The 14,529-nt window shown below is 44.5% G+C and overlaps 1 protein-coding gene across 1 annotated transcript; it reads right to left on the bottom strand.

The window, feature by feature from the left end:
- Positions 1-219: 219 nt before the first annotated feature.
- LOC148118191 (disks large homolog 5-like) lies at positions 220-6,365 on the bottom strand. Its single transcript, XM_087901361.1, has 6 exons — positions 6,221-6,365; positions 4,966-5,125; positions 3,727-3,876; positions 2,889-3,072; positions 1,559-1,674; positions 220-444 (listed from the first exon to the last, which is right to left on the bottom strand). The coding sequence occupies exons 1-6, from the start codon at positions 6,324-6,326 to the stop codon at positions 333-335; spliced, it is 828 nt and encodes a 275-aa protein (XP_087757487.1). The 5' UTR covers positions 6,327-6,365; the 3' UTR covers positions 220-332.
- Positions 6,366-14,529: the final 8,164 nt, after the last annotated feature.

The raw sequence follows: 14,529 nt of genomic DNA, 5'->3' as shown, positions 1-14,529 counted from the left end.
TCTTCTATGGAGAATGGAGAAAGCAGACACACAGATCAGATTGGGTGTGATCACCTGGAGGTCAGCTGGAATTTCCCACACTGATGAGTTCACAGCTAAAAGGGGTGTCTTTTTGTCTGTAGGCCTTGATCTTAATGTGAAGAACATGTGTTCAAGGTGTTTGTGGCTTAGTTTGGCTTCCTCAGGACTCTCAAGTGGTATGATCAAAAAATTAAAAAAAAAAAAAAAGAATCAAGGCCCAGTAGCAGCCATGCTGGGTCACTGGCTTGGAAAAATCAGAGTGTATTCTACGTGGGTAACCAAAATTGAAGAAGAATATGCATGCTTAGAATTCAGTATTGCTGGGGATGGGGCTCAACACATGGTTCTTGCTGGAGATCCTTCTGCAGGTGACTCTCGTCCTGGACTGTCGCCTGTTCCAGATCAGACTGCAGTGTTTTGGACCTGGAAGAGGAAAGCAGTTGAAACACAGCCTGATGGGAACCTGCCACGTTAGCTGTAAAGATGCTCCCTCAATCCACCTCAGTTCTGTGGACAGTGGATGTAATGTTTTGACTGATGTCATTGTTGGTACTCAAAAGGAATAAGATTCCAGAGTAAATGGGCCTAAAACTTTGCTCAGTCTTAAACACAAGTCATAATTTCAAATAAACACTGTTGGTGTCCATTTTACTAGAAAGAATAGGGGATTCTCCTATAGATCAGGGATATCATTTTGTAAATAGCAGCAGCATATTGATACTATAGTCAACGGCATATGAGAAATAAGCGAGTTTTACGTGAATAATTCATCATTTTTTAGACAGCCTTAAACTGCCTGTAGCTTAGGTCCCTGCACAAGGGTGTGAGGCTGGTTCAGTCCTCATGCCCAGAAGGAACCTTGACCATGAACAACATGCAGATAGATCCTGTCGTGCTAGAGCAGCATTTCCTGAGACATGGGCCTGAGAACGCTGTCCCTGTCAGGGCTCTGGGACCAAACAGAAACTGGTGCCTTCCTTAGGACTAGACTGGGAATCTGCATCCTGACTTTAGGAGTTGGTTACAGAACACACCTGAGCGGGTTCTGATCTTCCCTACAGCTGAGTCATCTGCCTGGGTTCATCCTGGGAAGTCCTTAACCATTCCTATCCAGAGAAAACTTTCCACAGAAAATGGGGAAATGTTGCACAGAACATTGTTAAAGATGAAAATCTCTTATATAAATGAGGGTTTTCTAAATAAAAACCCAAAATCTACCACACCCTGTTATGCACACCTTTAAACCCAATATCTTGGAAGACTGAAAAAGGCAGCTTTCTGTGAGTTCAGGAAAACCCTCTGAGAACTCAGTGTTCAGAAAGGAAGAATAGAAACCAAATTCTACAGACACACTCATATGAGTATCAGACATAATATATACTGGCCAGAATTTCTTGTGGACTGAACCAGCTCAGTTCTCTGAGGTCTTCTGTCCCTGGCTGTAGCTGGGAGCCACACAGATGGGCACAATTATTATTGACCGTAAGTACATGGGACCCCCTCAGCTCTACCTTGTCTTCCCAGTCTGGGCTCCTACCTCATCTGAGAGACCTCAAAGTGATGCTGCAGCTTTTTGACCAAGTGCTTTTCCTGCACGACCATTTCCCTCTGCTTCTGAAGGAACTGAAAGCTTTCTTCCAGTCTCTTGAGCTCCTGTTCATTAGAAAATTGTGTTTTTATTGAGGGTTATAAACAGTCATACAAATCTAAGAACAAACAAAGGATCCCAATAACTTGCTGGTCAGCTAGGCAGGCTAAACAAAAGCATCTGGGGATAGAAGAACCCCTGTTTGTGGTCAGGACTGACAGAAACACAGTGGTCTGCACAAGGATATGAACACATGCTCGATGCACCACAACAACCACATTCTTATGCTATACACACACGTATGCGCGCGCGCACGCGCGCACACACACACACACACACACAGATACAAACACACATGCGGGAACTCACACTCAAAACCCACAAGGAGTGAGTGTTAAAATAAGAGAAATACGGAAAAAGGGAGGTCGCAGAAAGAAACATCATGGTCAATGAACAGTTGAGTTTAGAATAACCACACCAGTTCTTTCAGAAAAGTCTCAAACTCAGCCATAACTCTTTGGTGGACTAAAATTATTGTGGGAAAAGTGATTTACTTAGACATACTATATTGACCTGTTTAAAGAAATTCCTACCCTATAGGCCCAAATCTCCCACCTTCCACCACAAGCTTGTCAAAAGCCCTGAGATGATCATCCAATCAAACACATTTTATTCTGGATGGGAGAACAGTCCAGCACCACTCCCAGAAAACAGGGCTGACAAGCTGCTACTCAGGGTTCTGTCACTGTGAACCAAGAATTCAGAGAAACCAAAGAGAACACATTGGGATGCAGGCAGAGAAGAGAAGCCCACAGGCCCCCCACATCCGTTAGTATGAGAAGCACTCTTTGAACACTGGCACAGGGATATCCACCTTGTAAACTGCTTCCCACCTGTGATCTCACATGAACCCTGCCAAACAAAAAAGCTGCAGGACCAGAAACTCACTCACTCTAAGCTGTGTGTCCAAAAAGCTACCGAAAACAAATACATGTACGTGTGTGAAATGTTATTGACCCATTCTCCTTCACTGAATTGGAGCTTTGAGCAGAGCAGAAAGGAAGGTTTGCCCATATTTCAGTTTTCCATAAGAGAAAGCTTCCCAGAAGTCCTTGTGCATGGACACTGAAGGGAATTCCTGGATAGCATGAGGTCAGTGGCAGGAAGGGAGGATGGAAGAATAAGCTGATGGGTTAAACACTGGTGATTGGATGGGTAGAGAGGCAGTCAAGTGGAAAAATGGTACCATAGCTTAGTCTGACTTGTTGCCTGCCCCTACCTGTTGTTGCTGGATTTTGAGGTAACTGATCTCTTCTTCTTGGTCATTATGGATCAATTTCAAATCCTCCAGGTGGTACTTCAGCACGGTCCAATCATTCTGCAATTTCCTTTCCTCCTGCCTCAGCTCATCCACCTTCTTCTTTAGCTGAGTCCTTTCCATCAGTAGTCGGCTGTGCAGATCCCTGGAAACACACGCTGCATAGTAAGGCCATGCCAACCCCCTCCTGCTACCCCTGATTTCCCAGAACCGGCACCCCAAAAGGTCTCATGTTCCCTGAAATAGGTTGCTAAGAGTCTGATAGAGTCATGACAGCTATATTCCAGAACCCAAATGAGAGAACAGGTAATGCCAGAAATTATCAAACTACTAATAAAAACCCCAACACCTAAAAGGATGCATGTCCCTTCCATAGAAGGAGTAGTTCTCCAGCTGGCCTAACTGTCTATGGTGATGGGGAAACAACAGTATGTAGTGGGCAAACACCCTCCATGGGAGGACAACGGACCTAAGGTGAGCATCTTCTATCTACAGGTTCCTCAGCCCCCAAACCTGTAAAGAATGGGCCTGAGCTCCAGAAGTTCAAGGCTGCCTGACATTCCCCGAGAGTGTAAATACCTTTTCTGTCTACAGGCTCATGAGGCACTAGGACAATGGTGGCAGGGGCTGACAGTCTCTTTCACACTTAGCAAAACTGAGTCCAAGAGACGCACGTCCAAGAGTTGCTTGCCAGAAGGAGAAATGCTCAAAACAGAGTTGTGGACAACCCGTCCAGAGAAAAAGGAAATCAGATGGCCATTCCATAAGTTTTGTGATTCATGTCCAGATGGACACTCACCGATAGAAGACTGTCTCCATGTTCAGCTCCTTGAAATTCTCTAAGGTCTCGGTGTTCTCATTCTCGAAATTGTTTTGCTCCATCATCATCTGTTTGTCATCCAACTTTGCCTGATCATACAAAGCATTTGGCTTGTGGTTCTTGTAGGGCCTTGAAAAGGGAGAAAAGATCCCATGAACATAGGCTTCAAGGATCATAGGAACTCCAGTTGTATCCTGATCTACCATAGCCCAGAGGATGCAAGATTCTGTTTCCTATGTACTGGGACCCCCTGGTGCTATTAAACTTGTTATTCTGGTCTTAGGACAGCCAAGGCCCCACTTGAGATAGAGGGTACCCTGGGTGCATGAGCTCACTCAATCGGACTATATGGTCAGTCTAGTTCTCTATGCTACCAGGAGTCTGTGTCACATGTCCCCATACACCAGACATTGCAATGACATCTCTCCTGTTTCAGAACACTGATTCTGAGTCCTGGTTGACAATCCATGAACAGTTAGAGCACATCATTCTGGGTTGGGTCCTAAGAGCAGGGCAGTGATATAAACTCCCCTAGGGATTCCTAGGTGCCACCAAGGTGAGCACAGGGGACACAAGCAGTCCTGCTTTAAGTGGGGGCTCCCAGGGCTCAGCACTGACATCTTCTGGACAGTGGAAGAAAAATATGCACACATATCCACATGAGAGAATACGAGGAGCTACAGAGATACAGAGAGGGTCAGCATCATTCATTGGATGCTAAAGAGATGCATGGTGCCCTAGTGTCTAAGAGCATAATGGACAAAACTAGAGAGAAACAGCAAGGAGCCCCAGCACTTCCAGTTATACACTGAGATCTCCCAAGTCAATCCAGGTCCCTTCAGGTGCTAGCAGGTCATCCAGCACAGAATCCCATACCAGGAAAGTAGAGACTCCCCTAAACATAAGAGAAGGTAGTAATAGCTCATGCAAGCCACCTTTGTAAGTCATGTCCTATCCAAATACATGCTCGGAACTACACAGTACTGGCCTCAATCCCTGAGTTGTGTGATTGAGACCAGAGGCCCAGCTTTTCATTTGGAGAGAGTCAAAATGTCAGAGGCCAAATCTCATGCCCCCATCACATTTCATGTCTGCCTGTCCCCAGAAAAGAATTTAGGACATGAGGTTTGGAACAGCCTCCTAGAAATAAAGATCTTCAAAGGAAGAAGGTGAGGTTGATATTGCCTATAGCCCCATGAAGGTTGAAAGAATGGATACCTATTGTCCATGGCTCCTTCAGTGCGAATCATGAGCTGGTCTTTCCAGTCATTTCTCTCCTTGGTCATCAGTTGCAGCTCTGTGATCAGCCTCTCCTCCTCCTTCTTCATCTGCTTCTTGCTTAGAGGCATTGGGTGGGATGCTGTCTCCATAGAGGTTTCTGTGTGTAGACAGAAAACAAGTGAAATTGCAAAGAAAAAGGGCATAGGAGATGGACAGACCACCCTGAGGATTAAACAAAAAACCATTTCTGGAACCAAGTGACAGCCAAAATATACTAGGCCCGGCTGACATGACCCCTGTGTGGACCTCAACTTCTCCATCACTCTAGTGTTGTGGCTATGTAAGCAACCAGGGCTTTCCTCAGTCTCCCTACAAATTCTTCAGGTGACTACAGAGACCACCTCTTCAGGCATATTCACAGAAGAACAGGATGCAGCATGGTGTAGAGCCCTGAAGCCTGCTGTGATTTAGAAGCCAGGAGAGAAATGGCAGAGTGCACAAGCACTCAGGTGTTCTGAGTAGCCCGGGTCTCATTGCTAATCAATCTAGGTCCACGAATGTGGATTGGAAAGTCATGTAGGGTTCCATCATGGTCAAGATACTCACCTAGTCACCCATTGACAGTTCAGATCATTGAGGCTGACAGTCAGTAGTCATTTTCTGCCCTGTTACCATAACTCTGATAGAAGTTTGGTCAGCTTTGATCTAACTGCCATCCTCAACTGCTGATTCAGAACCCTAAGGGGGTCACTGTCAGGGAAAGGAGTCTGCTGAGCAGACTACTGAGCAGTCTGAGGATGAAAGGTCTTGGCCAGGAGCACATTTGTCTCCATGGTAACAGTGTTAGACTGCCAGTGAACCTAAAGATAACTACTAGTGTAGTTACTTTAGTTACTAGGTGTAGTGTAGTGATGCTTTAGTTACTAGGTGTAGTGTAGTGATGCCTGCCCAAAACTGGGGACACATAGTCCCTCCCTGACTCCTGCTGGTCTTTCTGTCTCAACATTGCAATCCAAACCACAACAACGGTAAGAGCTAAGTGGTGGTCCCAACACAACAGCTTTGGTCTTCTCAGCCTCTTGCTCAGGAGGTGGACAAACTAATGTCCTGGAATCCTTGACTTTCAGGAAGTATGATAAGCAGGGATCTCCAGTTTCGCCTCTGAAGCTCCAGCTCCCCTGTCTGACTATCGGAAATCCCACCTCAAGTGCACCTATTTTGGCAATCACCCCATTTCCAGCCCATGACTCACTAGGCCTTTTCCAGAAGTGAACAGCAGCTTCCTTCTGCTTCTCTCTGGTCTCTGGACCTTTTCCATTCTGTCTTCCAAATACGCGATGCCTCAGTCTTGAGAACATGACTAATTCTCTACCCTCTAGGGACTGAGGAATGTCCTAATGGCGGTTGTTGTTGCTACAACACAGGTGGTATCATGGGATTCCAACAGATCTCCAGGATACAGTAGAATGTCCAGAGATGTGACCGCTGATGTCATGGGGAACAGCATTTGCCACCGTGCTAATGAGATTTCCTAACTGACCAGAAGCCCAGCTTACCTTTCCAGAAGCCTCTCTGGAAACACAGAGGAAGCCAATAAGCACCTGCTCTTCCAAACCCAATGCCCCATTAGCTTTATTGGAAGACCCATGACATTCCCCATGTTGAGAACTGAGATAATCTTTTAAAAGATTTCTGAGAAACGTCTCATTCTTTCTTCAAAACCCTGGACTCATCAATACAAGGAATTAAATATTCCCAAGAAACTACTTTAAGATAAACATTAATGAGGAAAGTTTACCTTCCTCAAGAAAGTGTTAGAAAGCACATTAAGGAAGAACCTGCTGGCTGGGTACTGTGTAAGCCTTGGGTTAATGGTGCTCTCTTGGAAGCCACATGATTTACTTTAGGAAATTGCCCCTGGATTTCTACACACATAGAGAATGCACCCATCAGGGTGTTGACAACAGTGTGATGATCCATTGGCAGAGGAATCTACAATAGTGGGTCCACCAAGAGAAGAAGCCCGCAGGCTGAATGTAGTGTTCTCTTCTTGCTCCAAAGACAACAATGCAGGACAGTTGCAGGCCTCAGTGTGTTACAGTGAGATTCTGGATAGTGGGAAAATAATCAACAGACATGCCTCAGTTGCAGAGTGGCTGCCTAGGATGTAGCAATTGTTGCATTCAATGACCACTGCTGTCCTCACTGGTCTTGGTGGCCCCACTTGTAATCTTAGCATCTGTGAGGTAGAAGCAGGACAATCAAAGCTCAAGGTGAACCTGCAAAGCCAGTGTGAGTAAAGCATGGGAGACTTGAGACCCTGTCTCAATCAATAAATCACTAACGTAACCTACCTCCAAGGCCTCACCTAACAATCCTTTCTTTCTGTAAGGGCATTTCAGATGGACTTTCTGTAACCTATGGTCTCTATTTCACAATTCCACCACAGCATCCTGAGTGCTGGACTCGCAGCAGCATATTGATCCCCTGGAAGTCAGCTCCTTTGCAGTCGTCCTGAGTTTTAGTCAGATGGGTAAGAGCAGGCTTCCCAATGTACCCAGATAGAAAATTGATTGAGTCCTCAATAAAACCAGGAGTTCTAGATGGTTCAGCACATAGCAAGGTGCAGAGCAGTTGCAATCCTGGCCTGGGTCTAGAGTCCCTGAGTGGTTCCTGGTTGAGTCCTGTCCCACCTGCCACATGGTATAGCTCAGAGCTGTTCCTGTCTGGTAGCCCAGGCACAGCCCATTTCTTCCTTTGCCCAATGAGGCACTTAGTATCTCGTATACCCTTCCCCACCACACATCTATTTCTTCTATGGTTAATTTCCCAAGCCGGCCATCTTTTAGTGAAGAACAAGTTTGTGTCAAAGATTTCCCAGAAAATTCTAAAAAGAAACAGATGTGAATGTCCCAGGGCTCATGAATATCACTGATGCGACTGCTCACCCTAGGAGGGAGTTGTCACTGTGGAAGGTGTAACATGACAGAGCCTGCTTGTCAGGGTATCTGTCCTGCCCAGTACCTCACAGTCAGCAAGTCCCAAAGAAAATCACACACAGGACTCCATAAGGTTATAAACAGATGTACCCATTACCTCAGTCTTCTTATTAACTAATTCTTACATCTTATGGTAACCCATAATTCTTGTCTGTGTTAGCCATGTGGTTCAGTACCTTTTCCAGTGGGGCAGGTTACTTCTTTCTTCTCTGTCATCTGGGCAGGACTGTGGATGGAGCTCCCTGTTTCCCAGAATACTCCCGTTCTCTTTGCTCCACCTCTACTTCCTGTCTGGTTGTCCTGCCTATACTTCCTGCCTGGCCAATCAGCATTTATTTAAAATATGATTGACAGAATACAGACAATTCTCCTGCACCAGGAGGTCACACCAGGAACAGGACAATGATTTTGGAAAAATACACTAAATTCTAAAGGAGACACATTCATCCTCCCTTCTTCCTTCCTTGGCTTATTTTCCCCATCTGCACTTGTTATGCCTTCCCATAGGCCCTTCTCCTTAACTGTGTTTGTGATTTGTCACCTGGTAATTTTCTTTTTTTTTAGATACAGGTTCTCAGGAAGTCCAGGCTGAGCAATAATTTGCAACTAAGGATAATCCTGAGCTACTGCTTTTCTTGCATCTACCTCCTTAGTGCTTGCATTCCCAGTGTGGACCATCACACCCAACTTACATAGTGCTGAAAACCAAACCCAGAATGTCATTCATACTAGGGAAGGACTGTACCAACTAAGGCTCATCTGTAGACACTCACTGGTTATGTGCTAATGTCCAGGAACACGTCCTGTCTGACATTAAATCTTGTTGTGAATTCAGAGTGAGCTTATTAACTTTGAATATTGCAAATGCATGTACAATGTTATGTAACATTTTAGAAGGAACTATTATGGTTTATATCTATTAAGAAGCTTATGAGCTAAAGGCTTTGTCACTGGAAGTAACTCTGTGTGCTGTGATTACCATTAATGAACAAAGAAACTTCCTCCAACCATTTAAAGGGCAGAACTTAGATATACCGGGAAGATGGAACTGAATGCTGGGAGGAAGAAGGCAGATTCAGAGAGATGCTATCGAGCTGCCACAGTCAGACATGCTGAATTGTTGCTGGTAAGTCACTGCTACGTGGCAATATACAGATTAATAGAAATGGGTTAAATTAAGATGTAAGAGTTAGCCAATAATAAGCTAGAGCTAATGGGCCAAGCAGTGTTTTAATTAATATAGTTCCTGTATGTTTAATTCCTGGCTAAGTTAGCAAGTGGCCAAGATAAATAACCAGCTGACCTTCCTCCTCCCCCAAGGGAGGTTCTGGAAACTTCAGAAGGTGTAGCCTACATAGAGGAAGTATATCTTTGAGGGAATGTGTTTGGTGGCTGGGTCTTGTCCTCGACTCCTACTTCTGTCTCTCTCTGTCTCTCCCTCTCTCTCTGTCTCTCCCTCTCTTTATATATCTCTCTCTTTTTACCACCACCCTTTTCTCTCTCTGCCTCGCTCCCTTTTTCTCTCTCTCTGTTTCTCCTCCTTCTCTCTCTCTCTCTCCCTCTCTTTATATCGCTCTCTCTCTTTACCTCTACCCTTTTCTCTCTCTGTCTCGCTCCCTTTTTCTCTCTCTCTGTTTCTCCTCCTTCTCTCTCTCTCTCCCTCTCCCCCACTTTCTCCCTCTGTCTGTCTCTCTCTCTTTCCTGGCTGTGGTGAGCAGATCACTTTCCTTTCACTGTGATAAAATATTTCCTTATAGGAAAAGGGACATGGGCCCTTCTTGTAAAGGACAGCAGTCAGTCAAAATTAATCCTGCCTCTTTAAGAAGTTTTCATGGGGGGGCATTCCTGCCACAGTAATAAAACGTGTAAGCAACTGACATAAATGTAGTGAAAATTTGTTAAAGCTTCATTTTAAATGCCAGATAATAAACTCCATAGGGCAACAAAGCATGTGGAAACAAAGCAGTTTGGGACACTGGAGGGTTGTAAAGACTAAATTGATTTAACCTCATGCCTCTGTGATGTCCACTGTCTGAGATGAAGCTTAATGCTCAGAGAAGCTCTCTGCCTTTGCATGGGGCACCAGTTTTTGTAAAATGGAAGAGCTTCATGGTAGGGCAGGTGACAGTAACATGCTCACAGCTGTCTCTCTGACTGGCATTGAGCGATGCCAGTGTGTAGAGTGAGTGGTCTAAGAGGAGACCTTCCCAATGCAATGTGTACCCTGCATCTGGGTCAGACGGCACTTGTGAAGACATCTGTTATGTCCTCCTACACTCAATGGCCTCCCTCAACTCTGTTCCTGATCAGCGATGTCCTTTTCTCATTCATCAGGTTTTGTTCATGTGGACTTTTGGTCTCACTGAACTGTCATGATCTCTTTAGGGCAGATCTCAGGGACTGGTGCATGTTCAAAAGAAGTTCAAATGGTTTCTAAGAGCAAGGAAATTGTCAATTAATGACTTTTTTTTCATTTATGTGCTTTGGGTGAACCTCAGTCCTTTGAATACCTCACTATCCTGATATGGGCACAGTCTATCAGAGCTGGTATTCCCTAACATTAGAGCCCCGGATCCAAACTCAGACTCCAGGGTTCAAATCTAACTCTGCCACTTTACAAGCTCTGCAGTGTTGGAGCAGACAGTTCACCTTTTTGATAAGTAAGTATTGATCTCCACTTCAGTTCCCCTGGTACAATTCTCCCAGTATTCTAAATTGCAATGACTACAGCTTGTAAAGTATTACTTACCAGTGAGGAAGCACTGCTCTCTGGAGATAGAAACAGCATCTGGAGCAGTGCCTGGAACATTTCAGGAGCCTGATAAAAGAATTCCCTTCCTATTCTTCCTGATTCCAGGACTTGATGGAATTCAAGCAGTTGGTGTCAATGGTGTCTAGAAAGGCACAGAACAAGGATAGAGATGTTCCTTTTGAGAGACACTGGACCTGAATCCACATGGGAGATGACTGAACCTGGGTATAGGAGTGAGAGGCAGTGGAGACGGGAAGGTCTTGCTGAACAAGGTCACATTTGAAGAACAGTCTGAGTGTTTGGAAGTACATGGAAAATGCCAGGACTAGAAAGGGAATCAGATGGAACTTTTGTTCTCCACAGGCCCACAGTCTGGTGAAAAACACCCAGGCGATGCCCTGGCCAGGTATCAGAGCATTTCACTATGCTCTCCCTGCTCCTTTCTCACGCTGTCAGTCAGCACATGTGGTCCACTCCCCAAGGGTGACACAGTTCAGTACTCACAGAATTCAGGGTGGCATTTGGTATTAAACATGGGAGTGGGGGTGCAGTAGTATAGTAAGAACAGTGCAATGACAGAGAACCGGAGGATTCCCAACCTCATCTAGAGATTCTGATCTAGAGATTCTTTGCCCCCAGGTTGCAGGAGGCAAGAATGAGAGACTTGCCTGTTTGGATATTTGTCGATGCCATGATGGGCCTGAAGGAGACCTTGTATACCTGTCCTGATGAGACATGGATATCCAAAGAGAGGGCCCTCAAACCCACCCCTTTTAGCAGTACAACCAGCTTTGTAGGGGAGCCAGAGTGATCTCTGGAAACCCATGGGATAAGAGTCACATCAGCACAGGCCTGAGGAGAGCCATCAGCTCCCAGCAGGGGCAGTGAGAGCATCTAACTGCAGTAGGGCTGGCACAGGGAACAGAAGGAGAGAACGAAATGCCTAAGGAAGAGTCTGAGGTTCTCTAAAGACACCGAACCAAGTATAAATCAAGAGAAATTGGGACAACCACACAACAGGAAACAGTTTGAAGAAGAAAATCAAACAAGACAAAAAATCAGTATAAAATAACCATTAGACAGGGCATATAGGTTAAATTAGGATCTTTGAATTAGAAAAATTCCCCAGATTACAGAACAAAGCCCACAAAACAAAGCCAAAAGTAGAAATAATGAAAACAATAATAATAATAATAGTAGTATAATATCCAATAAAGCAGTACTATGCTGCCAAGATCATTAGAAGGAAGACAAGTGAGAACAGAATGAAAAAAGAAATAGCAGTTAAGGAGAAAATCTTTTTTAATTAATTAATTTAAAAAGAAAACAATTATTTTTCATTTTACATTTCAATCCCAGTTCCCCCTCCCTCTTCTCCTCCACTTCCTTCTACCTTGCCCTGCCTGCTCCATCCCCAATCCTATCCTCAGAGTGGGTAATGCACACTGTTTGGGGATTGTCCATGGCCCTCCCTACTATATGTAGGCTGGGCAAGTTAAGCATCCAAAGAGAATAGGATCCAATAAGTCAGTATAAGCAGTAGGGATAAATCCTGGTGCCATTGCCAGTTGCTCTGCAGTGTGTCCCAGCCACACAAGTGTCACACACATTCAGAGAAACTAGTTTGGACCTATGCTGGTTGTTTTTCTGTCCAGAATTAGTGAGCTCCTATTAGCGCAGGTAGACTGTTTCAGTGGGTGTCCCCATCATGGTTTGACTTCTTTGCTCATATTCTCACTCCTCCGACTCTTCAGTTGGACTTTTGGAGCTCAGTCCAGTGCTCTGATGTAGGTCTCAACCGCCTCTTGCATCAGTTGCTGGATGAAGGTTCTATGGTGTTATTTAAGATATCCATCATTCTCACTACAGGACAAGCAAGTTCTGGCACCCTCTCTTCTCTTGTTTAGGACCTTAGCTGGGGTCATTCTTGTGTATTCCTGGAAATTTCTCCAGTTCCAGGTCTCTTGCTAGCTCCATAATGACTTGCTCAACCAAGGAATGACTCAACCAATGACTCAACCAATGACTTCCTCTTTCCTTGCTCTCCATCTCTGTCCTTCTTCATCTCACCTATCCTGTTCCCTCAAGTTCTCCTCCCCCTTTCCCTTTTCCCTCACCTTCTCTTTCTGTCCTCCCTACTCCCCCTACCTCCATGTCCCAATCTTACAGGTGATTTGTCTGTTTTCTAAGGAGAAAATCTTAAACAGACTTTAACAAATGAGTTATGTGACTAGGAATGTGAAAGTCTCAATTTTTATCATTATTAATATATCATTTGTGTCAGTTTTACGTGAATTTTATCAAGCAACATATACACATGTTTATATTATAATTTCATATATATATAAAATGATCCTTCCACATTTACTATTTCTTTTATTAATGGCTATTTAATATTTCCCATATATATATATACACACACATATATATATTGTACAGATATACCACATATAAGACTACACATTAGATTATATATGCATATATGTATAGCCTTATACTTTAAACTAGTAAAAAAAATTCAGCACCATCTTAAACAGGAAAAATAAACCAGTCATAAAGAAAAAAAATAAACCAGTCATAAAGAAAGAGAATGGCTTTCTTTGGCATTAAATTCACGTGAAATCCCAACCCTAGAGTGCGACAGAGGAAGATTTGTGTACTTAGAAGAGCAAAATTAAAGACTTCGGTCAAACAATAATAACTTCATAAAGAACTTCTTCAATCACTTAAGAAGAAATTAGAGCAAGACGTCCCAGCAAGAGGAAGCTAAACATCCTGAAGCATGCAGAGGACAAACCCACAAGACATTCCCGGGGTCTGATGCCGGACGTGGGTAAGGTCCACCTGTGCATCAGGATTGTTCTGTTCTGTTGTGCTTAGAGATGTTTGGTTCCTTAGCTGGAGCATGAACAATTCTCATGCAATTGGGGACATATGGGTGCCTTTCAAGAGCAGAAGTGTGAGAGTTGCATACACCCTTATTAACACTTGTGCAAGGGCTCTGGATGAGAGGAGACCTCGTGGAAGCTGCACATTATATCTGGCTTGGGTCCTGAACTGGGCCATTTCCACTTCCTTTCCCGAGGAAATCTATATCTTGAGAAGAGTAAACCAACTTGAGATGGAGGTGTAGACTCTCTCAAGGGTCTCTCAATATTAAGAGCTGCAGACTAGATCACGAAATCATGTCCTGCCTGCTTCCTTCCTGCTCCTTGTAAAGTAGAGAGTTGGTGGAGCAAAAGTAAGCCAGGGAGTTTTGGTGAAGGAATTTGCATTTGGACACATGGAGGTGAGAAGCCACCAGGCAGCACTGTGTAAATGGGGACTGACCTTTGAACAGCATTAGGGAGAAGCCAGGTTAGTGAGTACAATGGCTAAGTGCTCCCTGTCTCTGCACTGCCTTCCTGTGGTCTGTGCTGTCTACCTTCCCTGGGTTCAGCAGCAAGCCCAGGCCATCAGAAAGACTCTGCCCACACTGATGTGGAGCTGCTCACCTGAAACTCTCTGCTGTCCCCTGAAGTGGTGCCTGTCTGAGGCAGTTCTCAGCTAGAGGTCACTCTATCCCAGTGGTTCTCAACCTTCCTAATGCAGTAACTCTAAATAAAGTTCCTCATGCTGTGGTGTCCCCAACCATAACATCATATTCTTTGCTACTTTGTAGCTCAATTTTTAATGTTGTGAATCTTAATGTAAATATCTGTGTTTTCTGATGCCCTGAGATGCCCCTGTAAGAAGCGCGTTTGAACCCGGGTTCATAAGCTCTGCTCTATCCTAATAACATGCTGAGAAATCGCGTATCTTTCAACAATG

The sequence above is a fragment of the Myodes glareolus genome, chromosome 24 (genome assembly GCF_982192425.1).
Source record: "Myodes glareolus chromosome 24, mMyoGla1.1, whole genome shotgun sequence".
NCBI lineage: Eukaryota > Metazoa > Chordata > Mammalia > Rodentia > Cricetidae > Myodes > Myodes glareolus.
The sequence above is the reverse complement of the archived record's forward strand: the minus strand, read 5'-3'. Positions and strand labels throughout refer to the sequence as shown.

Bases quoted from the DNA above. Each gene is read 5' to 3' on its own strand.
- LOC148118191 (XM_087901361.1), bottom strand. From the start codon at position 6,326: ATGTTCTCAAGACTGAGGCATCGCGTATTTGGAAGACAGAATGGAAAA. The intron at 3,073-3,726 runs GTGAGTGTCCAT...GTGTGTTTCCAG, and splicing joins ATGGAGACAGTCTTCTATCG to GGATCTGCACAGCCGACTAC. The intron at 445-1,558 runs GTAGGAGCCCAG...TTCCTCTTCCAG, and splicing joins TTTGAGGTCTCTCAGATGAG to GTCCAAAACACTGCAGTCTG.